We start from the raw sequence: 26634 nt of genomic DNA on the forward strand, positions 1-26634 counted from the left end.
TTCTGTGACAGAAGAGGCCAACTGTATGGCTCGTGGAGCTTCTTGTTATCAAAACACTGAATTAAAGTGTTAATGGTGTCATTGTGAATCTGCCGATGTTTTGCAGTACATTACGCTGACAGCCTAATGCAGCTGTTGACTGGCACACTCCAACTCCAGAAAAATGACAGATTTTGTCATTGCCAAATGCCTGTTGCCTCTTGACAAATGCTTGTAATCACAGAGCTGTTGAGGTTTTTGAGCGGCAGAATTAGAGGGCTAATGCTATTACCGGGATGTTCGTACAGCGTTTCAAGCAAGGCACTTTTTTGGGACATAACAAAAATATCTCCTTAGTCTTTTATCTTTGAGGGAGGAATGAAGAAGGTTAAAGCATGTTCCAATTCTCAGTGGTCGTCCATTAACACAGAATGGTATGTCTTTTCAAATGTGAAGTCTTTACCCTCCAGTCATTATACCGAAAAATCCTATTTATGCCAATGGAAAACTAAAACAATTTACCTCAGCAAGTGGGATCAGATCAAATGATCAAGAGGTATTTCATTAATCACCACATCCGAGGGCTTGGGTTTCAGAGTTTTATAAGCAGAGGAGCATAGGCCTCCAATCTTTCTCCAGTGTACTTTCACAAGGGCCAGCCTGCTGATGTAGGGTAATTACATGGTCTAAAAATACAGCAGCATTTGTTTAAGTTAATGGAAAAGTTACACCAGCTCCAGAGTGCGCAGGCAAAGGCGTATTGGGTTTCCTGCTGACTATTGTAAATGCTTTGCATATTAGATCAGAAACTCTTGAACCGGGAGCAGCTATTCCTGCGGAATCAGAGGATAAATATCAGGAGCAGAATAATAGGCCCAGTAAATCCCCTTGGCCAGAAAGTTCCTCATGAGACTTCTTCATGCTCTGTGACGCACATTCAAAAGGAAGAATTTTAAGTGACCTGCTCACCAAAGCAGTAGACACATGTCTGTTTAAAGTCAGCTGACGAGTCACTTTTTCCAGTTTCATCGCAATAAATATTGTCACGTTGGGATACACCAAGGCTGGGAAGTGTTGGCCATGAGAAGTCACTTCAGCTTTAAAATTGGGTTATTTTCATTATACTTCATTTTTCTGCTGTCTTGTTCCCACAAACATTTGAGGAAATTGAGTAGAAAACTGAATTTTGATGTGTAGTGTGTACATTTTCGCAAGAAAATATATTTTTGCATTCTATTCAGGAGTTTTTTTTGCTGGCAAACAAATGGGTATGCATTCAGTCAAAAGAAAGAATACCCTTACTCTTACAAGATGAACAAACACAAAGGTGTCATGTAAGAGCCATCAATTCCCATTTGAGATTGCTGGGAAATCAGTGTATGTAGGGAATTAATGACCTTTTTATGGATATAGCTGCTGTTTTCTTACCCTTTTTAAAAACAATATGCTCAAACTGGTCACCTTTTATCATTCATATAATTGTCACCCATTTAGGATCACTATGAGTTATTTTTGTCTGTTATGCAAATGCGACTTGCCCCATATACATTCTGCAACAGAGTATTTAATAATGCTGGTTACATGCTGTAATAGCTAACTTGCTGTAAATACAAAGCCTGTTTTAGAGAGAATTTTCAGCTAAAATTAAAATATCAAGATGCACTGAGTATAGGCACACTGCACAGAGGCATTTTTCAATGTTTATGTTTGATACAGGGCCCTTCTAATCTTGGTATTTTAATTAACTCAGTCACATTCAGAAACATGGTGCAAAACTGAAAATCAAATTCACTTTAATGAAGAAGTTTTTTACAAAACTATCTTTTTACCTTAAGTCAGTTTTGCACATGATACTACTGACTGTTTTAACATCAATTTACTCTTATCCACTTCCATTAACAGAATTAATTTTCTGGAGTGTCCTGATTCACTCATAATGAGTTGCTGTTGAGTTTAATTTGAGCTCGTGTGCTTTGTTGGCCCAAAAGATCGTGACATGGGGCTGGAAAATGCTGAGCAACTGCTGCTGTACCTGCAAATCCCTTGTGTGCCACTGAACACATCTGCCTCATAGCTCCTGCAGTCAGAGGCTTCTGTACAATACCATCTTTCCTTTTTTCCATCTTTTCTATCTTTCCATCTTTTCTTTTCCTTGTTTTTCCACAAACATTTGACCTACCATTTTTGGCTGAATAAATAGGAGGAGATTAAAGAGTTGTGTTAACATTGTAATAGTAAACTGAACCATACGTAGATGAGAGGTAGGTAATTGGACTTTGCTTCCAGTGATGTTTTGGCTGGGCATAAAGTTTAGTTTTTCCAGTGATATTTGCTTACATTTCTCATTGCAGAAACTTAGAAGTCATGAGCAGGGTTTGTTACTCGTTTGTGTGTGTTAAGTGGGTAGATAGGGTTTCATGTTTCTAAACTTGTAACTGAGGAGACAGGCAATCTAAGTTACCAAGCAGAGTTTTGCCTCCATTACAAATAGAACTAATTCTAAAGCAATTTTTGTGCCTGCTAGATTTAAAAAAAAAATTGTGTTAAAGTAGCAAAAAAATCAAAAAAGCATCAGGTAAGAATGAAAATCCAAATACTTGATTTTTTAAATTATTTTTTAGATGTTTATTTTAAATACAACCTTTGATTAACACTGGAACATTTCAAATTTTAGGATTTATTTTTAAGTAAATAGCCATTTTTTGAGCATAACTTGGAATTATTCATATTACAGAGGTTCTAACAATGGCAGATTTTGTCCCTGTGACATAAAAGTCAGCATAGAAAATTAAGGTCGGGAACTTGTGAACAGTAAGAATTGCCAACTGACAAAAAGAAGTGGCCAATTTACTAAGAAAGGTGGTTGTGGCTCAGCAGAACCTCGTGGTCTGTCAGTGATAAAACAGTAAAAATCTTCATTAAATGGTAGCTACTGCTGTTGTTATCCCAGTTTAATTTTTGAAAGCCATGAAGAAGAAAATAATAAATTACAGGGAAGAAAACACTTCTCCAGTGTTCAGGAAGGTGTGAAAGCAGAGGAGCTGGGAAATATCTTTTAATCTATTAAAAGCCACTGTCACCCAGGACATCAGTCACCATTTTGGGAAGGATTTGCTGTGTCACCCAACAGGAGACAAATGCTGGTAGACTTGACAAGGAGACACATGGCTTTCTCCAGATGCCATGACGAATCCTTTTGAGGAACACATGCCTGGAACGAGAGGCTTGATTCATTGTCTGTAAACTGCGAATCATTGTTCTGTGGTGAGGGAGCTCTGCTGCTGCTCAGGCTGCAGTAAGCTCGTGTTACTGCTTGCTGGAAGGGGAATTTAAGTATTAAAAAAATGGGAAGCATGTGGTGGAGGTGGCTGAACAGACCAAGTGACCTCAGCCACTCCTCATGTGGCTTCCCCTCAAGGCCCTTCACCATCTTCATTGCTCCTTTGGGCACTCTCTAGCAGCTGAATGTCCTTTTTTTGTATTGTGGTGACCAAAACTGCACACAGGGCTTGAGATGAGGTGAGGCTGCACCAGTGCAGAGCAGGTGTTTTTGTGTTGTTTTTTGTTTTGTTTTGTTGTACAGTGACATGATCCTTGGGATGCTTGGGCATTCCAGAAGTTAGGTTGACAATAGTGAAAACTCTTAATACGATGAATTATTGAACTGGTGTTTTCTTAATACTCTAAAGAATTTTCCCACAATTCATAAAAAAGCACAAATATCATAATACATTATGGGTTTACAGAGACATCCTGAGAACTTTCTGAGAAAAAGGAAAACAATTCATACAAATACTCAACTCTTGGTGTGGGTATTTGGTGTGCTCTTTAATGTAGTTTGCACACTAAAAAACAGCAGTAGAGCTTGGCCTGGCATACTCCATTCCCTAAAAATTCCTTGACTGGAAAATTAAATGCCCATTGGTTTTATAGCTCTTTGAAAGCAATTTTTTATAACCTGGTTCACAAATTATTCTGTTGTCCATAGTTATTTTTGTAGAAGTAGAGAAAAAATTTGTGAACAAGCGTTCTTGATTGAAAGCAGCATTTATGAAAGACTCAACAAATGCTATGCATTTATGTAGAAATTCACGCTAAATCTTTCCAAAGTATGCAACACCACCAAACTCTGAGAGCCTAAGCTGTAGGAAATCTTGAGGAAAATGTGGCTATCATTTCATAAAAGTCAAAGTTCATTTGGAGAATGGGAGATGGTATGTTAATCCCAGCACTTGGAAGTGTTAATTCATGGCCACCCTTCTAAATTGAGAAACTGTCATTCTTCATCAGGTTACAGTGTGTCTTCTGCAAGCTTGTACTTTTATTGTGTTTGAAACTTACTCTGTGGTTAATGGTGAGTTCTGTGGCCAGAGTGGAAAGTTATGGATTTGTCTCCTTACTTAATCTAGGGTAGACTAATGAAGGTGATTTCCTAGATTCAACTTGGATTTATTTACTGTTATCACTAATTTTGGTGATTGCCTGTGCCAACAGGTCTCTGATATGTTTTGTCTTTCTGCCATATATCTTCTTTTAAGATATATCTATCTTAAACCTTGTATTTCTGCTATGTGTTTTCTTTTATCCTTCAACTTTATCACTCAGTGAGTCCATGAATACAAGTCCTCATACATCAGTCACCAAAATGTATGGCAAAAATCCCCTTCCTCCATTAGATTTATGTAACTTATATTGGTGTCATTGGAAGGGGTCACAGAAGAATTCAGTCACATGTACTTAACTTCTTATGAGAACATAATAAATCCATATTTTACTGTCATAAGAATTGCGTGTTTAAAAGCAGTGACAAATTACATTCCTGTATAAAATGAGATGTAGAAGGGGTAACACTAGATGGCAACATACACACCCTTTATCTTAAAATACAAATAATTCTCTTAAAAAATAGAAATCCAACTTTTGTCTGAGTTAGATTTCTATTTTTTAAGAGAATTATTTGTATTTTAAGAGAAGACATTAATGGTTAATAATGACAGAGATAATTAATTATAAATGCAGATTCCCTAAATTACAGGAATAAAAATTTCTCAATATCTTCTTGGAAAATGTTACTGTCTTCAAAAAGACATAAAAGAGCTACTCCTTGTATCTCAGTCAAGCAAAGATCAGGAAAACTTAAAAAATACTTCAAAACACAAAAATGGAAATTCTTTCCAAGTAGTTAGCATTTTCTTTCTGATGTTTAATGTAAACATTGTTTGAGAGCAGTTTCTCTTTCCAGGCTGTGAACGATATTGCTTGGAGCTCAGGTTTACCAGTTTAGAGGGGATTCTTATATGATGATGGTTGTCTTCTGCAGGCATGATTGTACAGTAAATATCACTGCCCTGCCCTAGCTGCTGCTGGAAGAGCTGGGGTGGGCTGTTATAGTGCAGGGAGTGATATCCAGATATATCATGTAAATCTTGCAGGTGTTGGAAGAGCCACTGGGCTAATCCACCATTGTGCTGGGGATCTGTTCTGCGTGGAGGTGGGGGAAGGCTGGAATGCATTTAAATTTGTGTTCCTATTATGTGGCTTGAAAGTCTTTCAATAAACACTGTTTGTAGATGCTACAGCAAATGTAAGGCATGCCTCTTAGTGATACGTATCTGTGAGTGCTTAAAGGAATACAGGAGTAACAGATCTTTGTTGTTTTTCAGATGTCAAATTTAATCTTCTGTCCCGTTCTACTTGTGAATGGCGTTATGATGCCTGCACAAGCCCTTGCTTCAAAACATGCAGGGACCCTTTGGGAAAAAACTGTCAGACAGTACCAAAGTAAGTGTTTGTATTTTTATGGAAAAGTGTGTAATTTAGGTAAGACACTTAAGCAGGATAATAGGAGTACGAGGGTCCAAATGTACACTTAACATATCTGGACTATATTCTTGGGTAAGGAGGTTAAGTGAAAGATGAAAGAAATGGAATAAAACCTGCTGCTGTAGCCACACAAACATGACATCTAAGCCTTTGGTGTACTGTCAGGTTCTGGAATGACTGCTATATTTGTAACTTTCATTTTGGGAGTATTACAGAGTATTAATGAGGAAAGGTTATCACAACTTTGTTTCAAACAGTTGTGCCCTTGCTTTTCCATTATGTCACTGCAACAGCTATATCTGGCCTTGCTCTTTCCTGTGAAGTGAAATTTGTGCTAAATCGGGTAAAACTTGACACTCAGATTTTGACATGTAAAAATATTGGGTATTTCTTATTCACTCTTGAATCTGTGACTGTTCATTTCAAAAGCTGAGTGTCATAGAGTTCATGCTTTCCCTTAGATCTGAGTGGGAGTGGAAGCCATGGCAATGACATTTTGAAGGAGTACACTGAGGTGTACCAGACTGTCTGCTTAAACATACTTTATGTATAGATTCTTTCCCTGAAAATGAATGCTTGATCCAGAAGATACTATTCAACTAGTTAATATTGATTGTTTTTCTTTTAGAGTGGAAGGATGCATCCCTGCCTGTCCTCTCAACATGTTGCTGGATGAAATCACTCAAAGATGCGTGTATTTTGAAGACTGTATGTTTGAAAACTTACTTGTATCATATATTAGACTTAGCTTAATAATTAATTAGTTCTTTAGTCATAATTTCAAATATCAGTGCCTACATTTGTGTAACTGTGACCTTAGTTATGTGAACCTTGAACTCACTAAACATAGATTTTAGTTAAAATAATTTAATTCCTCAAAAATATGAGACAAATTTTAAACTAAGAAAGATATTCTTTATTCATAAAACATTTCAGTAACATTAGATGTCAAGCAAATTATTTGTTTAATTTATTTTTAAGTTTGTCTTTGAGTTTTAGAAGTTTAAAGGCTATTGAAAAGATCAGTTATATGAGTTAACCTAGAACTCTGGTGGCTCTGTCACTATAATTAATAATGAATTTCAGCCTGTTTTCTTGTGTCTGCTTTCAGGCATTGAACCTGCAGATGACAGCCCACCTTTGCTTCTCAGCACTCAAACCCCAGCAGTTCCCCATTTAACACCAAGTGCAAGTTTGGCAGTGATACGTGAAGAGGCAACTTCATTTCCTGTACCTGAAGCAAAGGACAGGGAAACAACACTTGCTGCAAAATTGCAACTCACAGCAACTACAGAGAAACTGCAGTTTTTGGCTACTACATCCAATAAAACGCTTCCAGCCAAAACTTTATCACTGACTATTTCTTCACAGTCAACAGAAATTACTTCTGGGAGAAGCACTACAGCAATGACTGGGACAAGGAAATCTAATGTAAGCTTGTCTGCTTCTGTTGACATTTCTCCTTTGTTTCCCTCTGCTGTCAGTTCAGAAGCTTCCACAAGGATACAGCTGATCAGTAGTGGCTCCACTAAACTGCTTAGGGCTACAGAACCTCAGACAGCAACTGCTACACCTGCAGTGACCACAAGAGCAGAACCAGAGAGAAAACCAATTGCTACTTCTGTTTTTACTGGGGCACCACTTATACTAAGAACAACAGAAATGCCAGTCAAAACTAAAATAATGGAGTTATCAGAAATGGCCACAAGAACACTTCCCACGAAAGAAGCACAAGTAAAGCCAGAAGGACTCACAACATTTACACCCAGTTCATTTGAATCCATAACAGAAAAAACTACTGCCTATGTGCCACAGCTTCCTACATCACCTCTGGAAATGCCTTCATATACACCACCAGTAAACTTAACAGGAGCTTCAGAAGGGACAAAAATAAGCATAGAACAGTCTTTTACCACAGTAGCTAATGTTACAGTGACATCATTTTCTCCTATACTCACTACTTCATCTTTGTTAAAGCCAGCGTCTTCAGCCTCAGGAACAGCAGCTGTTTTAACCAAACAGAGTGTGAAGACTACATTTTCACCAACATCCACGCCACCTGTTTCAGTAGGAAAGACAACTACAGAACCTCCTCTTGGAATGGTTCAACACCTGACTGGTACTCCAGAGGTTCTTTTCACTACAACTCCAGGTCCAAAGATGACAACTCTACAAACCCAAGAGAGATCATCAGAAACAACTTTGTTGTCATTTACAACTCATATAAAGGAAATTCCAAAAATAACATCTCATGTGGAGCATATGTCAAGTTCCCATTTCCCTCCCTATTCACCACATGCTAGTTCTAGTACTGAAAAATCCTTCATTCTTTCTACAAAGAAACCTGAAGTGTCTGCTCCTACTCCTGCTTCTCCAGCTTCAGGTGAATTAAAAAAAACATTTAAAACTGTTTCAACTACAGGATATTCCTTACACACGGTTCTAAACACAACTGAGTTCCTGACTACATCATACACTAAATATCCTGTCATGGCTGAGACTAGCAGTGCGACACCTTTGTCTGTTAAGGTAACATCCAAAAGAACATCCCCTCTTGAAATAGCAACAAAGTCAACTTTGTTTTCTGGAAAAATATCTACTGAATATGAGTCAGCTCTGGTTTCAAGTACAGTGAAGACAAGCAGTCCAGCATACCCAGATAGTGTTATGACATCAGCAGTGAAAACCAAAGAAACCACCACAGCTACAGAAAGGGAATCACCTCAAAGAACATCCATCACTGGATCTCCACCTGCTGTCCTTAGTGGGACTGAAACCACATTGTTGAAAACACAGCCTGATAAATTACAAGTAGGAAGTATTGCTACCATCTCTACAGGAAAGCCATCTGCTTTGTCTTTTTCACCATCAGATTCTCTAATTTCTTTAAACCTTTCTCTTCCTTCACTGCCCTCAGATGGAAAAGAGGCATCGCTGACAGCTCTCAGTTCCATGAGTACATCCCCTGAAATAACCTCTTTATATCCTAGAACAACTATACAGAAAACTATGTTAACAACAGAAAAGACCTCTCCAGTCCCCACTTTCTCTATTTTATCTTCTGTATTAGAACAATCAAGTTCAATAACAACAGTACCAGATGAAAAATTACTAGTGAGTATCACTGGTGCCACATTCTCCCCAACCTCTGAATTCAGCAGTCAGCTCATAACAACCAAAAAAATAATGACAGGCAAAGAAAAATCCTCTCTGTCCCCTTCTGTTGCACTTCCAGAAACAAAGCCTTCTTACACTTCCTCCACCTCTCAATATCTAGGAGATAAATTAGTTTATTCAACTTTAACACAACTCCTACCAGAAGTAACAACCACACCAAAATACTCGGTAGAAACTAAAATGGTTTCTACAGCATTAAAACCTGCAGTCCAAAGTATAACAGAAGCAGTGAAAATTCCAGCAACTGCAGCTCAGCCATCCCTGTCTTCATCTTTAGCAGGCCCATTCTCCTTGCAGACATCTTCAGGAGCTAAACCTTTGGTACCAACCACTAGGACCACTGTTATACCACCTTATTCTGCTCAGAAGACTACAGAACTTGGTCATCAGACCTCTGAACCTTCGCTGACAAGCCAAGTTCACCAGTATCCTGCAGAATCTCTAACACCATCCCCTGGTCAGCCACAACCTGTCTTTAGCACAACTGAAGCTACAGCAGAACTGACTTCCTTAAAGACCTCACTTCCTGAAGGCACTCATTCAAGTGTGTTACCTACCTCAGTAGGTCCTACCAAAGTTATTTTACCGACTCAAAAATATTTGCATTTAACTGATGCAGTCACGCAGCCACTTGTATCAAGAACTTCTGTTTTGCAGCCTACAGTCCCAGCTAGAGCAACAGCTGACTTGATTTTTGGCACCAAATTTCCCCCTTTCTCACCAGAAGTGCTTGCCACTTCCTCTTCTTCAGCAACAATTAAAAAAGAACTGTTTCCTTCATTTTCCACACAAAAGACAGCTACAGATCTAAAATTTACACATCAGGCCTCATTTACTAAATCCCTTGATTCAAGACAAACACTTGAAGCATCACCTTCACTGGATTCTGAGTCAACCTCTTCAATGGTTTTGCCGCTAGGAACAACAGAAGTTCCTGTTGCATTGGGCTCTACATCAAGGGAAAGTGGCACAGAGGAAGCTGTGGTGTTGCCTGAGCAGGTCACACCTTCAGCCACCACCCACAGCTCTGTGATCCTACCAAGGACAGCCTTGCCCTCTGAGCCCCGTTCATCTGCTGCAGCTTCAGCCTCTCCAGCGATTAGCAGTGCCGGACAGAACCTCAGTACTGCATCAGCAGCTTCAGACAGAGCAGCAGCAGTCACAGAGCCCACCTCAAGCTCTCCTTCTGTTACTTCAGAAGCAAAAGGAGCCATGCCCCTCGACACAGTGAAGTCTGAAGAGTCAGAATTAACAGCAGGATTCCAGTCTGTCCTTACTCAGGGTGTTACTGTTACACCTCAGACATTTTACCCTCCGTATTTCACAAACACAACTTCAGTTCTGTCCACTGCACATTCATCTGCTGAATCAAAAGTGTTTTCTTCTATAGCTCCATCATCAGTCAGTACTAAAACTTCAAAATTTGAAGTAACATCTGAGATGCAAACACCTTCTGTGAGTTCACTGCTAATGATACCTGATCATCCAAATGACACAGCAGCAGCTCCATCAATTTCCTCATTTATTTCATCTACCAAACCACTTCGTGCCTTCACTACATTTTCTGATGGACTGGCAATAGCTGAAGCCATGGCAGGAGCTGCAGCATCACCTTTTATGTTGCCTCAAGAAACAGCAACTCTTCAAACTTGTACAGTGAGTAGATATAAATAGTTACCTGCCTGCTTTGGAACATGCCTTAGTTATTTCTAGACACTGATTAAAAAATAAAATTGTGAGCCACGCCTTGATCTTTAGGACTTAAAATACCTGTATCAAACAAAGGAGCCTGATTATGTTATCCATTATATCTCAAACCTTGGGTAACTTCATTATGCATAACATTTTTTTCAAAATGTTGTACTAGACTGGGTTTCAGACGTCAGTTTCCTGGGTATGACTGTTACAAGAATGGGGTTTTTGACAAAAAAAGATGTTTCATACTGTCCAGCATCAGTGTTTTGTCTCGTTGTCCTCTTTTAAGCACATATTTCTAGACATCCCTGTTACCATTCCTGCTTGTTTCCTTCCATATTTTTCCCTTCTCAACCTTTTTCATTGTAAAGTTAAAAATTCAGTAGTGCTGTTCTCAACTTTACTATAGAACAACAGTTAATCTATCCTCAGAATGGTCGGTTTTCAAAGATAATCTTTGCCTGTAGCTTCCATCAGCATCATGGGGATCAATAAGTATTCTGTGCCTGAAGAATGTGAATCCCTTTTTCAACAAAAATGATACAATATTGTGATACTAAGTTGGTATGAATGGTAACCTTTGTCTTTTATTGAATCTGCCTTAGCCAATCACAGAGAATGAGTGCATAAAACACATTTGCTTGGATGGACAGCTGATCCAGGTTAACAAGTCACAGAACTGCCCATACAATGCTACTCAACCCAGCTGTGGAGTTTTAGGATTTGCTACTCAAACAAATGGTGACAAATGCTGCCCAAAGTGGGAATGTGCATGTAAGTTTTAATTCTGCAGTACTTTTGAAGTGCATTCAGGTAACAGTTTAATGCATGTGTAAGAAGGGTAAGAACTGACATTTCTATACACAGCATAGAAGTAGAAGATGCACATTTTTTTGGTAATTCATTGTTGAAGGAGATTTATAATTGTAGTTTTATATTCATAGACAATTCTTGTTATCTCTCTAGTCAGGGGCCACCTAATCAATACAGGTTTCTTTGGTTCTATTCTTAACTACTTCAGGATGAAAAGATTTCCTAGAGTGTTGACTACTTCTGTTAGCAGTCTGGAGACTCTGTTAGCAATTGGCACTTCTGCTTAGGCTTTAGAGTGTGAAATTACTTGGAGTAAAGCTCCAAGCCCACTGAAATACAAAAGCTTTAGCAATAAGAATGAGGAAAAATGAAGCTTTTCATCTTAGGAATAAGACTGCAGGTGAACTATGGATCTGGCATGATCTGCTGTCACACATGATTTTTCTTTGGAATTTCTAAGAATTGCAAGCCTTTGTTGACAAGAACTGTAAGGAAGTAGCTGATTGCAGAGGTCTGCAGGTTGCTCCTCTGAAAATATGCAGGATTTGATTCTGCTGTCCATTTAGAAAGATGCACCAGTATCATATATGTGAAAATATGTGCTGCATATAGGAATCTCTTAATAGGCTTGTTCATCATATAAAATTTATTGGCTTATCTTCATATTTTGTAAGATTTACTGGAATTCTAAAGTAAGTTAAAAATACATTTATTTTTTTTCCTTAGGTCGTTGCACCATTTTCTCTGATTTGAGCATTGTAACCTATGATGGAAATCATTTGGCTTTATTCAAAGAAGCATCCTACATTGTTAGTCAAACTCCAGATGAAACTATAACCATCCATGTCCTTGACTGTAGAATGGTAACTAACATTTATCAGCTAACAAAAGGTGTTTGGTACTGCTAATAAGATGTATCTGAAAGGCAAGACCATAATAATACTTTATATTTATTGTAGTTATTATTCACTTCTGTGCAATATCTATGAATTGTGCTTGCATTTCACAATACTTAGGACTTGTATAACACTCTAACAACACCTGGCTGTAAATACATAGCGAAACAGCTGGAAGATGAGAGGTGGGTCCATGTTATCCTGTGGTATGTGTAATATGGACAAGTTGATGAGAGATTTAGTGGATGTACATCATTAGTCACTTTTGTGAGTGCTGTCTTATTACCAATACCACCACAGTTGTACCACTACCCCAACAGTCTCTTTCCATGCACTATTTTTATCTATGTTCATATGAACAAATGTGGGCTGGAAACACCCATCTTCAGAGCCATAAAAGACTGTAGGAATGCCATCCTGTGCTTTCCAAGTTTCTGACACAGGAGAGAGAGAGACAGCCTAATGGGGATCCTGTCTGATGGGGTAGTGTGGGTTGGCTTTTGTCATGAAAAGCTCATTTCTTGTGAGACTTTTCAAAACTCTTCTTAACTCCAGTCTCTCCTGTGAAGGCAAGGTCATTTGATGTCTATATAAATGTCCACTGCAAAGTTTGGTTTCAGGTTTCATGTAATGGAAGTTAATTTCAGAAGCTCAGTATGACTGATATGAAGACAATGTGTTTGTGACGTTCAGATTTGTCTTCCTCTTGTATTCAATATCTTCTGTTTTATTCACCCCAATGTAGCTCAGCAAGTATGCATTTTTTCCTGATGCACTACCTCTGTGGTGTACATATCATGCAGATTCATCATTCCCAGTCTCATCCTTGCAGACCTTCAGATATGTAGTTTGTATTTTTTTGTCCAAACATCTAGTTCACCATTGTTTTTCCCCCTGAAAACCTGTATTTCTGTTTTAATTCCAAGATTGTATGATATAGCTCAGTTGCTGGAAATAATGAGGTCATAGTATTTTGTTTGTTTATCCAGAGAAACTCTGTAGTCTTGACTTGAAACTGCAACCACCAATGGTTTTCCTCTCTTAATAGTATAATCCCCCAAAATCCTTAATGTCCTAGTACCTAAAACAAGTAAGCAACCAATGTATTTAGATTTTGCACATCATGGCTATGGGTGATATATTTTTGTTTTCTCCACAGAATAATTCAAATTCAACTTCTTTGTGCCTGGCAATGTTGAACCTAACTTATATATCAAATCAAATTATTATCAATCGTTTAAGCAGAAAAGTAAGTATTTTGGGGGGTTTTATTTTCCTTTAGGTAACACCTTATTTCTGCAGTCAGCTGCCTCCTCAATTGGATACCGAGGAGTAGAGTAGATCACCACAGGTGTTCATATGATTCAATGTTCCAGTTTTGTAATTAAGTAAATTTCTCCTGGTAAATTCAAAGAGTCAAACTGTGATCCAAGGGCAGTTAATGAGGTAAGACTCATTAGTACCTTTGGTACCTGTATTATCTTTAACCTGACTGCTTCTGAATCTACTTAGGACTTAGATTGCTAAGCTGTGAAAAATCTGGCCTTAGTTCTTCTTCCAGACCATTAAACTCTCTTCTATGTGTCGTTTAGATAACAGTAAATTCAAGATCTGCTTGGCCTACTGTTAGAAAATATGGATACAAAGTTGAAGATTCAGGCTTCAAGTATGCAGTTGAGACCCCAACAAAAATCAGAATTCAGTGGTTTCACAACACAGGTGTCATGATTATTGAGTTGAACAGTACCAGAGAACCAAGAGCTTTGGGACTATGTGGTAAGTATAGAGCAGTGCAAGAAATAAAGGCTTTCAGATGCTTTGCTAGGGAGACACATTTTCCTAATTATAAAAATTATTTATTGCAGGGTCTGTCCCAGAAATGTATTGCATATTACTGTAAATTTTAAGATACTGTTAGAATTAATCTATTACTAATTTTATTTATTGTTGAAATTATATTTGTGTTTATTCCTCTCATCACTCTTTGCCCACAGTGCTGCTTCTGTTTGTAAGCTGTGTGAACCACAGGCATGATTGCAGTTACCAAGACAGGTCTAAGTCCACGATTTCCAATATGGTCATTTACAGATTTAGGGTTTGATAGCCATCTGATAGGAAGTGGTATGTGCTATTTTCAGTTTCTAAAGGTCAGAATTCCCATTAAATGTAAACTTCAGAGAACTAATACTAGTTTAACTGCTGGAGAAAATACTTTAGAGGGAATTTCTTAATACTGTTGCACTGTGTTAGGTCTGTTATGTGCACTGCTCTGTTAGGCCTGCACGGTTAGGTCTGTGTTCTCCTGCTTTATTTCTTTTTCTAAAAAGTACAGCCTTGAATAAGCTGGTGGTATTACAGCTTTTGCAAGCATGTATTTGCTGATATAAATCCCCGCTTTGGTAGCTGCATCTGTAAATTTATGCTGTAAATTGAAGCTGGAAATCAGGATTAAGGAGATCATATAATTACAGTGGATATCTTTCCAGTTTCAGAAAGGGCAAATGCCTGTAGCTCAGTATCAAATACCAGGAATAGCTCAGTCCAGTTTCCAGTCCTGCTGACAGAAATGTGCTTCTCACAAAGAGAGTTTCAGTTTACGCCATTTTGAAATTTGATTGCTATCTCTCATTTGCCCTAACTTTTGTTTTCAGTATTGTTCTCACTCTTTTTGGCTAATTGGTATTAGATAAAAAGAAAAAAGACAATAAATACAGTGGATATTTATAATAATCCTGATTCAAGTTATCCAGAGATTCTCTTTTGCCTTTACCTGTTTGCTTACTGTGGTAGGGAGGATTGGGAACCTTACATTCCTGGTTTACCAGGCATTTTGACTAGATGACAACACACTCCTGCGGATGGTGTTGCAAGTACAACTTCTTCAGGGAATGTGCTGTGTATTTCTGGTGTTCACCTCTGACTGGGAGGTTCTCTGCATAAGTCTGCCTGCACAGTGCTGCCTGGTGCCACTTCCAGAGCCTTCCTCAAATGAGCTCATTGTACTGCATCTTTTCAGAGTGAATTAGTCCAGCCTAAACTCCTTTCTGTGCTTTCTGTGTTAGTGCAAATACTAGCAGCATATTTTCTCAGCAGCATACTCTCATCTTTTAGCTGAACTGCAGTATTGGTAGGTCTTGATTTCCCAGCTTCATGAAAATGCTAAAATTGAAAAGACCATACAGGTTTGTAGCACAAGCATCCTTTGGAAGGATCCAGAAACAACAGTGTCTTTTAAAGTGCAAGGATTGGGCAAATGTGGCAGCTGTTGAAGAGGATGGGGGGTGGGAGATGAGGGATGTGGGAGGGGAACATGGACATTTCTATAGCAAAACTGGTGAAAAAGATTTAAAGCACGTCAATTCTAGTTGCAACGGAATCCTGCCAAGAAAAATGTGGAGTTTTAGTTTTAAAACTGTTTTAAATCTCCTCGTCAATGTGTAAGAGAAGTGAGAAAAGATGTCCCTGACATGACAGCAATCCTTTGAAGTCTTTCAGAGCCATCTTGTACTTCCTGTCTGTGTTGCAAATACAGACTCAAAAGGTTCAATCAGTTTGGAAAGCTGTTTTACTCTCTGAGTCTTTCAGAGCCATCTTGTACTTCCTGTTTGTGTTGCAAATACAGACTCAAAAGGTTCAATCAGACACAGTTTGGAAATGCCTGTTGCTGTATCACTGTCATCAGGAATTGCTAAAAATGGTAAAACAGACAAGTTCTTTAGAAATGGGTGGAATCCACAAATACTTTTTTGAGCAGATAAAGAATGTTGTGGAGACAACAGAAGAAAACACGCTAGAAGCCTTATACAAGAGTCTTAGAAACTGGTTGGGAAGAAAGAATCATTCTTTTTTTCTATCTGCTGGTTTTTAAAGGATATTCTGAGGAGACTACTGCAATACTTGAATGTTCTTTGCTGACCATGGTCACCACCCATTTTAAATTGCTCCATTTGTTCCAAAGTGTTTCAAAATTTCTTACTACTTTAGTTAAAACAGAAAGAAGAATATGATGCTGCCTTCTGGTATCACATAGGCATCCTGACATTTTATGGTTGTTCCCTTTTCTGATAACATTTACAAATTTAACTTGTTGCTGTACGTGGAGGTGCTTTGCAACCTTTTTTAAAATGCATTTTTGTTTAGTGTTTGTGCAGGTTAGGAGCAAACGTCCAGTTTCTTAGCTGGGCTTTCTGAGCAGCTCTTTGATGTGCAGTAGATATCCGTCCAGAGATGCATCTTTACTTTTGCTTTCCTTCTTTTTTCTGAATTTTGTGTATTTTGATCCTAACAAAGATCTTTTACATCTGTTGTAGGTTGTGATACTGTCATGTTGTATAAGATTTTGAAAAGATGTTTACTTTTTTGAATATACCACTTCAACATATTTCACATGTGTTAAGCTGCTTTTTTTTTTTTCTCTTCTGGTAATTCATAGGGTTTTGTGATAGAAGCTTGGAAAATGACTTGATGCTTCCCAACAGGACATTTTTAAGCCAAAGCAGTTCACCCTCGACTTTTATAGACAGCTGGCAAGTGCCAGACACGTTAAAGTATGTCGGAGAAGACAGGCATCAGGAAACTAATTGCTCAGTCATGGACTGCTCAGAGTGCTTAAGAATGGTGTTGAACCAGACCTTCAGCAGCTGTCACCCTTATGTATGTTAACTATTTCAAAGCTTATGTTTTGAGAAAGCTGCAGTTCAAGATATGATTTTGTATACATGGTAATTTCACTAATGTGAGGCTACGTGTAACCATATCTGTTGAATGAGATGTATATTTTTGTGTGTGCTTAGAGTTGCAAGGTAAAAGTAATTGAAGAGTATGGCAGCTTGGTAGAAGAGTTGCAATAAACAACTTTCAAATTTTCACCTCTGTTAGTTTTGAAATACAGCATAATTCATAAACCAGTCACAGGTCATTCACCTGCATCAGTAAGATGTAGAAAAATGTAAGAGAAAATAGTTCCAGGATTTAATGAATCCTTAAGCCTTCAGTAATTTAACAAGTCCAGAATTGCAATAGGAAATCTGAGAACCTGCATTCTCAAAGGCTCTAGAGACAGAGTTCCAACTTGGAGATGTGAGAGGGCAGAACGGACCCTTGAAAGCAAGCCTAAAGCAAATAGCAAACTCCTGGTGTGCAAATAAATCATTTGTGGTCATATGAGTCCATTTATCATTTGACCTTTGTATATAGCTGATTTTGATGAAGAGGAGACCAAAAGTAGGTAAAAATGTAGAGGTAAAAAGGAACAAAGTAATTGTGCCTTCTACTAGAAAAACTGTATTACCTCTTACCTTGGCACATACAAGAGATGAAATCAAGGAGTATAATCATGTCAGTGTTCAGGAAGTCTTACTTTAAAATATTATTAGATTATCCTTGTACACTAATGGAAGTTTACCATGAACCAAGAACTCTTGCCTTCTTTGTAGTGGATATTTTTAAAGGTCAGGCTTTCCTACCTAGCATAGCCTCTATGAATGTGCCATCTCTGTTTTTTCCTTTGTTAGATTCCACCTGAGCAATTCTGTGATATATGGGCTCGAGACACTGAGTACATTCAAAATCCCTGTGTTTCACTAGCTGCCTATGTGGCAATGTGCAACAAATTCAATATTTGCATAGAGTGGAGGAGCTCTGATTACTGCCGTAAGTATTCTGCATGTATGCCCACCTCTGTTTTTAGACAAAATTTGAGTAATTTAAGAATTGCTATAAGTTGAATATACCAGTGCTTCTTGTGTCTTCACGTACTTTGATGCTGCTGCAGAAAGCTGTGCCTTTGGAGATGGGATTAGGGAAATGAAACACCTTTGAGGTTAGATGGAGTGTTAGGAGTAAAACCTGAGATCTTAGGGCATCCTGGCAGCAGAATTTTCCCACAGCAACACTAAAATGTAAGGCCAAATAGGATCTGTAGCTGGATCACAGCATCTCTTTGTGCTGTCCATGATCACTTAGGAAAAGCCCCCTTCAGTGATAACATAAGAAGGTCTGTGGTTTTGAGCCAATTTTTTTTAATTCTTCAGTTTGTATGGATTTTATTAGCAATAACTGTTAAAAGGAGCTCTTACAAAATATAGCTGTAAATATGTATTCGATCCATTGTGAAGAGACACATTGACACTTATTTTTATACCACAATGATGCATTTTCTTTGGCCACTGCAAGTTATTCATATTACTCATTCAGAGCACTGTGACTGATCTGTATAGTATTTGAAAATGGTTTTGAAGTTTGAATTATTTTGTGTCAGCACTGTTGCATGGTTTGCAACTCTGCTGCCAAAATGCAAACTGAAGCTTGATGAAAATGTTATTACAAGAAGAAAAGTAGAAGTGCTTGCAGATTCCTTATGTTTTAATTTGTTATGTAGGTAACTGGTCTGTGTTGGTGCTTCAGGCTGGTAGATCCAACTCAACTGACGAGCACAGGAAGTTGACAAGAAGACAATAATGTGTTCTCTTAGGTGTTGCCTCATGGAATTACAACTTGAACAATGTCTGATTTATTTATTTCCTTCCTAGCCTTCCCCTGCTCTGAAAACTTCTCCTACCAGCCTTGCATAGCTGCCTGTGAGGTTCCAGAGAGTTGTGAGAATAAAGAGGTGGCTCCTCTGGACTCAGGCTCCTGCTCAGTGCTGACAGAAGGCTGCGTCTGTGCTGGAGGGACCCTCCTTCACCGGACCCATACTGCTGTCTGTATTCCTGAAGAAAAATGTGGTATATTTGGATGTGATTTTCTTCTTTATTATCTGCAAGTTGGTCAGACACTTCCTTATTCTTAAGTTGAGTCTGGTTTGGTGTTGTGTGAGCTCTGAATATGTCATTCATTTGAGGATTCTAGATCTCGAGTAAACATTAACTGTGCAGTGAGCAAGCAGGGAATGTCCTTGTGATACACACAAGGATACACAATTGTATTCAATTATTGTAATCGTGTTAGGCCTTGCCTCCTTTTCACCCAAGCCCTTTGCCAAGGGTCCAACCTTTTGATACCCATTCAAATGACATGCAGCAGCAGTTAATTGCATATTTTGAATAATACATGTGTGTCCTGCCAGCATTCATGTTTATTTTCATTGCAATTCTGCCTCACCACACCAAATAATGGACCAGTTCTTCTCCCTAACAACATGAACCTTAAAGATTCAGTTTATGATAAATCATACTACTAAAGCACTGTAAATTAATAATAGTTTTGACATTTGTGAAATACAAAAGTAACTTCTTTTCGGATCGTTACTTTAAAAATGAAGGATTGGATTGGCATTTTACGTGACTTGCAGTAGAGACACAAAACAAATTGGAGGTCTGGATCTTCTGGAAGGTGTTGAGTGTCTTGCTTTCCTATATAAACTCAGTCACAGACTGTCCTCATTCTTTTTTTTTGTGGGGTGATGGACATAATCAAGCCTTTAAAACTGTGGGATTTTTGTGCTTCATAGATCCACATCCACAATGGAAAAAATGGTGAAATAAATGGGAATTTAAAAGGAATTACCTCTGTTTTCTGTTGTCCTGATCTAGCCTGTACAGACAGCTCAGGAGCACCTCATGCCGTGGGTGAGATCTGGAGAACTTCTTTGAGCGGATGCTGTATGCAAACGTGTGTTGACACTGAGACCATAATTCCAGTGGAGCACAACTGTTCAGAGATCCACAATTTGGAGTGTCAGCGATTTGCAGAAGTGGCCTTGCTTGTTCCTGATGATCAGACATGCTGTCCTCAGAAGATCTGTAGTAAGTATTCCTTCGTGGTTGTGAATACTGCATATACTGGAATATGCAGTTGTCCTTTCTCTGAGGTTTGCTTTCCTGTTACACATGCTACTTTCAAACAAAATGGAAACTACTTCGGTTTGAATTTACAGATGATGTAGAAAACTGTAGAAGATATTTGGCTCAATATCCAGTAGGTTTTGAGGTAGAGGTAAAGGATAGGAGGACTGAAATAGCGCTGTGTTTATTTGAATATGAATTGTGTTTCCATCAAATTTAGAGATAACTGTTTTATTTTTAATATTCAAATACAAACAAATGATCTGGATAATTCTGAGGAACAAGAAATCAATGATTGTTTATCTAATTTATAAAGTGAGCAGTAAAAATTGATGGAAATTTTTTTTTCACTTAATTCTTGCTTGGCTTCGAAAGTTTCAAAAAGAAACTGCAAGCAATTTTCATGTTTTGACCAGCTGGTGTAGTGCTGCAGTGAGATTTCCAGAGGAGGTTTGGTTTTTTAATTCTTGCAAGGACTCAGCTCTAGTTTAACATTGCCTCCATGGAGAGTGTTGCAAATGATGAGCACTTCTGAATCCTGTCTCATGGGAATTTTTTTGCTCCATTGTGTTTTTCATATGCCTATAATTTGGAGTTTTGGGGTATTTAACTGCAAATACTGCTAGCCACAGCTCCACTCAATTTATAAATGCATAGTTTAGAAGATGCTTGTTCTCTTTTTTTTTCCTTTATGTGACAGTTTGTAATCAGAGTCTCTGTGAACTCCTAATCCCTGAGTGTAGCAGCTTGGAGAAGTTGGTCACCTACTACAGAGAAGAGTCCTGTTGTCCCAGCTATGTTTGTGGTAGGTTTCTTTTGAAACATGAAGAAGTGCACTCTGTAAAAGACATTCAGTGAACTAAATAGATCAACTCAGAAGGGTAAGGGTAGTGTAGATACCATTGCTAGTATGGCCATTTACAAAATTCAGTTTTGTCTGTAGCTCGGGGTTGGTCTGTGCCTCAGTTTGAGCAGGTGCAGTCTTGTGTTAAATGATCAGGCAAGATCTTGGGATACAAGGTAAAAGCTTTTCTAAAGCAGCTTGTCGTACCTCTGTACTCCACACTGCCTTTCCTTGGGATGTAGCATAACACAGGAGGAATGCTGAGCTTCATCTGAAGGAATATATGTTGCCCTTTTTTTCAGAATGTGATCCAGAAAAATGCGAGCCATTGGAGCAGATGCCAAGCTGTCAAGATGATCAAACACTAATTGCTTCTCGGGTGGAGAATACCTGCTGCATTTCCTATATATGTGGTACAGTAGCCTGACTGGTCGAGAGTCGAGATTGAGTGTGGTTTTGCATATGCAATTATGTCTGTTATTATCTTGCCAATTAAGATTCCTTGTAGTTTAGGTCTCCCAACTTAGTCAGGCTTGAAAGTGGTTAAAAGATGGCATTAATTTTCTAAAATATGCAAACAACCTAAAATTATTTAAATTTATTTTCTAAAAGTGCCAACAACCATCAAGAGTCACAAAACAGCTTTGTGCAACTGAGTAGTATTCCTTGGTCAAGTAAAGGAGTTGTGGTGGATGAAGGAATTCAGGGCTTTTGAGATTGTCCATATGCAGTGTGATCTAGATACACAAATATTTTATCTGAAAGAAGACTGAAGTTGTATAGGCTTTTATTCCCTGTACTCTGCTGTCTCAGCTATGGACCATCTTAATTGATGATAAATATCCCATATTAGAGTATTATGTGTATTTATTACTATTTATTTATTATTATTTATTTATACTTTTGGGGTTTAGCCTTTAATTAAATAATTCAATAATAAAATTGCACTTTTGCCATTAGTATGCCAGTCTTAGCATGCAGTTGTTTTCTGCTTGATAATGATGTGATAATGAGGTGCTGTTGAGTTTATTTTGTTTTTGAGCAGATATCTGGGAAGGAAAGAACCTTCCACATGCAAAAATTGAGTGTTAATTGGAAATACGAATTAAAATTCTGTTATTTACAGTAATCAGATTGCTTTGATCATGTTAGCAATGGGCAGCATTTGGCTCTTCTCACTGTCTGCAGAGTCCCCTTTTGACTCTTTTTTGATAAAATGAGTCTTTGCAGTGTACATATTGAACAGTCCCTGTTGTGGTTGTCATGTGTGTTCAGGTGGGAGAATAATACTGGGATCATGGGAGATATGTTTTATTGAGGATTGAAGATTCCTGAAAAAAAACAACAGCAGGAGAGAAGACCTAGCAAAATTTTTCATAACAGGAGAAGGAGGGAAAATCATGTTTGCTGTTCCCTGTTATAGCAGGGAACAAAGGAGAGAGGGGCAAGCTGCACTGAAAATTATCCTTTTGTCTATAAGCAGTGAATGCAGACCACCCTTGCTCTCTTTTATGTGAGTCTGGGACAAACTTACAGGAAATTTTCTAGGCAGTAGTAAAATTTCTTCCAATGTTTTAGATGTAAATGATTGTTTTCTCCAGCATGTGGGGCTTGCTCGGATCAAATTCCCAAATGTCAAGAAGGAGAAGTTCTCATTGTGGATGGCAACACTACTGACAGGTGTTGCCCTACATATCAGTGCAGTAAGTTTGACCTGATTTTAATATTTTAAATAACAGAGAACATGGGAAATGTTGTGGTGTGGATGTTCAGTGTCAAAGTGATGGATTAGAGATACAGCTCCACTTGCTGTATAAGCAAGTTATCATCTGTAGTCCTGAACAAATAATCTTTGCTTTTAAAACTTCATGTGTGTAAAGCATTTTCTAGTATCTGTATCATGAAATATCCAGATTTTAATAATTTTAAATTTCCAAAATTTGAGGCCTGAAACAGAAGTGAGTAGTTCCAGACCTTAAATTGTAGATATTTAAAATTATTTAAATACTTGTCTAGAGTATTTTGTACTCCATACTGCTATCAATCGATATCTAACAGTCAAATTTTTACTATTAGTCTTGTAAATTAAGATCTTATCTAAATGTATTTATTATAAGTCGTTTACTGCATCTTGATTAGTATTTCCACTCACCTAAAAATGGCAACATTGTGTTTATTGTTCTTTCTTTGCTTTGATTTCAGTGTGTGAAACACATCGTTGTCCTGAATTCAGGTGCATGCTGGGCATGTCTCTGGTGGAGGTGTGGAGCCCGGAGAAGTGCTGCCCCTTCCGCACGTGTGGTAAAATCACTGATTTTCACTAAACCTGCCTTAGACAATGAGGGGTGACAGCAGCTTTGGCCCCTTGGTTTCAGACAGCTACACCATTCTGAGCTGCTCGTGAACAGATGATACAGAACAGTCATTTCATGCTGCAGAACTTCCTAATCTGCCTGTTTTGCTTTTCTTGCATCCTGTAGAATTTGTCTGTCCAAACTCGGTTATTTACTATCTTGAAAGTGTTGTAAGAGTTACTGTATTGAGTTTGCTGACTTTTATACCTGGAATTTTTATTCTCTCTGTTGCTCTGTTGTAAGCAAGTGGTGTATAAATTGCTAACCTACTGTTTCTAATGTTGTATTTTGTTTCAGAATGTGCATGTGAAACAATCCCCAAACCACAGTGCAAACTGGTATGAAATGTATCTTGTCACTATTCTTTTAATAGTTTCTTAATAAATCTCTTTATCAGTATCTGAATAATGGTTTTATCTGTGAAATATGAAATGGCACAGCATCACCTCTTTTTTTAGTAATTACTTTAGAGTAATTTTTAAACAGTAACAGTTTTAAGAAGCCACCTAAGTCTAAATACCTTGCAGAATAAAATGACTCTACAGCACTGCTATTTCCAGAACTTTATTCATTTGATCTGTTACCATATGAATAAAGCTCTGAAATGGCTATCAGCTGTGATATTTCCAGAGCTTTCTATTACCATATTCTGCCCCAATATATTGGTAGAGTAGGACTGCTTTCATGCACACAGAATAGAAAAGTCAGGATAAAATTTTGGGTTTAAAGTGTTGAACTAAATGCTTTCACGCATCGCAGTTAATATTATTTGTTATGGTGAATATGTTAACATACATCATGCACTCTGCTGACTAAGCAGAGAGATACTGCTATCTAAATTCTGCAGGAAAGTTGTTTAAAAGAGAAAATCATATAAAAAGAAAACCCACTGTTGTTTCATGTATAATTTTTTCCCCCTGTTTTTATACCCGTAGGGGCAGAAACTTCAGATAGATGAACTGTTTCAGAACAGTACAGAAAATGTCTGTAACTGTGTGAAGTACAAATGTGGTAAGTCAGAAAATAATTTAATTCAAAGAATTAGCCTTTCAAGTGCTAAGGGAAATTAGGAATTAAAAATCAGGAATTCACTTTGAACATGGCACTGAAGAGGACAGGATTAATTTACTTAATTCACAAATAGTGTTAATTTTCCTCTGTGTCCTCTGTAATTAAACATTTCTCAGGTACATTTCTTATCCTGAAGTAGTCTTACAAAATAAAAGAATTGAAGAAGCCCGCACTGTCACTTGGGTGCAGCTAATAGAATATTATATATTTAGTTTTCATGCATGGCTATATTTGAAAAGATTTGGTGACTGCAGCAAAACATTAAATTACTATTAATGATTTGTTTGAAAATGTGGCCCCTAATTCTAAAACACATAGAGTAGCTTTTTCCATTCCTGTTTTACTGTTTGAAATGTTTTTAGTGGAGTTTTGATGCCAGGCTGATTGTCCTGAGAATGCTGTTTGTATTTTCTTGCAGTGAGAGACAAAGTTTGCTTGAGTAATGAGAGAGGTGTGCTGCTTCCTGGGCAGAGGATCGTGGAGCACAGTGCAGATGGCATTTGCCATATTTCCTATTGTACAAATGTGGTTGATCCCTCCACTAAATACTACAGAATAAACACATCTTCCATAGACTGCGCTGTCAAGTGCAAAGCTGTAAGGAATTCAGAACTTCAGACCTGTCTGTTGTGTCTCGTGGCCTGAATTACATTGTGATGGGTTTTGTTGAGCAGATGAGAGTCACTTAGAACAAGTTGGAAAGAGTAATTAGTATATTTCCATCTAATGATGTGCTACAACAATTCTGATGGAAGTTTGAAAAGTCTCCTTCCCTCCACTATTTTCTCTGCTGCATAAATCTTACACAAATTCAAGTACATAGTGAATGCATCCTTGGATTAATGGCATGCTTCCTCCTTGCATCCCTGCAGAGCTTCAGCTGCTTTATGTGCAAACTGGTACAAATTCCTGGGAGACACTGGCTGAATAAGAATCAGAAAGGGAATAATTATGAATAGAAGAAGAATTCTAAATGCAGTGAAAACAGCTTTATAAAATAAGCAAATGTTAATTGTCTTTTTACAAAATATAATACATTACTATGGGAATATTATGCAGATTTTTTTTTCTGATTTTATTATTAATTAATGGCTAATGTGTAAAAAGATTTTAGTGGTTCTTGAAGTAAGCTGTTGCATTTGAAAGTCGTAGAAAGACCAGCTAATTCTCTCAGATTTGGAACCTCTTCCCTTTTCCTTCAATTAAGATTAAATGTATTTTGTAAAAGCCTCGTGGGTGTGCAGTGCCAATGTAAGCGATGTGATTTTGAAAGTTATTTTAAAAATATCCCTAAAATCAAATGCCTGAAAAAAATCTGCCTGTTACGTTAGTAAAACATTGAGCTGCAAGATGATTTCACACAAGGAGTAATCTATTTGATTTTGGCAGAACCAAGTCTATCAGCCTCCAAAAGATTTAACAACTTGCTGTGGTAGCTGCAAGAACATGTCTTGTCTCCACACTTTCAGCAATGGCACAGTTACCAGTTTTAAGGTGAGTTGCATATTTATTACCTCAAAATATTTAGAAGTAAGCCAAAAATCATGAAATATTGTACATATCTTGTTATAAAAAAATGTACAGAGCTTTATTTGGCCAAATACTAGGAATAGTTTTGCATGTAAACAGTATTAATTTCTTGGAAAGTCAGCCGTATTACTGTCAATAAAAATAAAAGGATTCTCATATATGTGAGAGAATTACCATCAACTTGATTATTTTAGAACCTGCTTCACATTATGTATTTTTTAATTGGGCTTTCAAATGCAGTACTTAAATAGAATATGCATCTAAATTATATTTTGCTGTATTACTGTTGATTCAAGCAAGATGTCATTCAATGAAATTTTTAAATTAATACTTAAAATACTGTTTTTGCTGAGTAAAGTTTCTGTTTTAAAATTCTTTACAGCCTGGTGCTGTTTGGATTTCCAGCTGCATCAGATATGAATGCACCAATACAGCAATAGGAGCAGTTCTGGTGTCCTCTGCAGTAGGATGCCCACCCTTTAATGAAACTGAATGTGTGAAGGTCAGTGTACAAGCCACTGTTTGCATTCTAGCTGTGATTTATGTTTGCATGAAAAGATTGAATTCTGACAAAAGATGTTTTTTCCTCAAGAAGGGAGAAATTATTAATTTTCGTAGTGTCTGTATTTTTTGCCAGACATTTAAAGGTAAAAGGTATAACCACACAC

The 26634-nt window shown here is 37.7% G+C and overlaps 1 protein-coding gene across 1 annotated transcript in view; it reads left to right on the forward strand.

The window, feature by feature from the left end:
• Window positions 1-26634, forward strand: part of OTOG (otogelin) — a 94342-nt gene that overhangs the window by 59516 nt on the left and 8192 nt on the right. The window contains exons 34-53 of the mRNA XM_039707665.1: window positions 5643-5760; window positions 6431-6510; window positions 6914-10635; window positions 11280-11448; window positions 12214-12350; window positions 13543-13632; window positions 13976-14159; window positions 16816-17036; window positions 17897-18035; window positions 18914-19108; window positions 19916-20128; window positions 20868-20972; window positions 21314-21424; window positions 22613-22714; window positions 23214-23312; window positions 23663-23703; window positions 24301-24376; window positions 24855-25033; window positions 25826-25930; window positions 26349-26468. Coding sequence (XP_039563599.1) covers window positions 5643-5760; window positions 6431-6510; window positions 6914-10635; window positions 11280-11448; window positions 12214-12350; window positions 13543-13632; window positions 13976-14159; window positions 16816-17036; window positions 17897-18035; window positions 18914-19108; window positions 19916-20128; window positions 20868-20972; window positions 21314-21424; window positions 22613-22714; window positions 23214-23312; window positions 23663-23703; window positions 24301-24376; window positions 24855-25033; window positions 25826-25930; window positions 26349-26468 — 6206 coding nt within the window. The remainder of the gene's footprint in view (window positions 1-5642; window positions 5761-6430; window positions 6511-6913; window positions 10636-11279; window positions 11449-12213; window positions 12351-13542; window positions 13633-13975; window positions 14160-16815; window positions 17037-17896; window positions 18036-18913; window positions 19109-19915; window positions 20129-20867; window positions 20973-21313; window positions 21425-22612; window positions 22715-23213; window positions 23313-23662; window positions 23704-24300; window positions 24377-24854; window positions 25034-25825; window positions 25931-26348; window positions 26469-26634) is intronic.

The sequence above is a fragment of the Passer montanus genome, unplaced genomic scaffold (assembly GCF_014805655.1).
Source record: "Passer montanus isolate IOZ18808 unplaced genomic scaffold, ASM1480565v1 scaffold2, whole genome shotgun sequence".
NCBI lineage: Eukaryota > Metazoa > Chordata > Aves > Passeriformes > Passeridae > Passer > Passer montanus.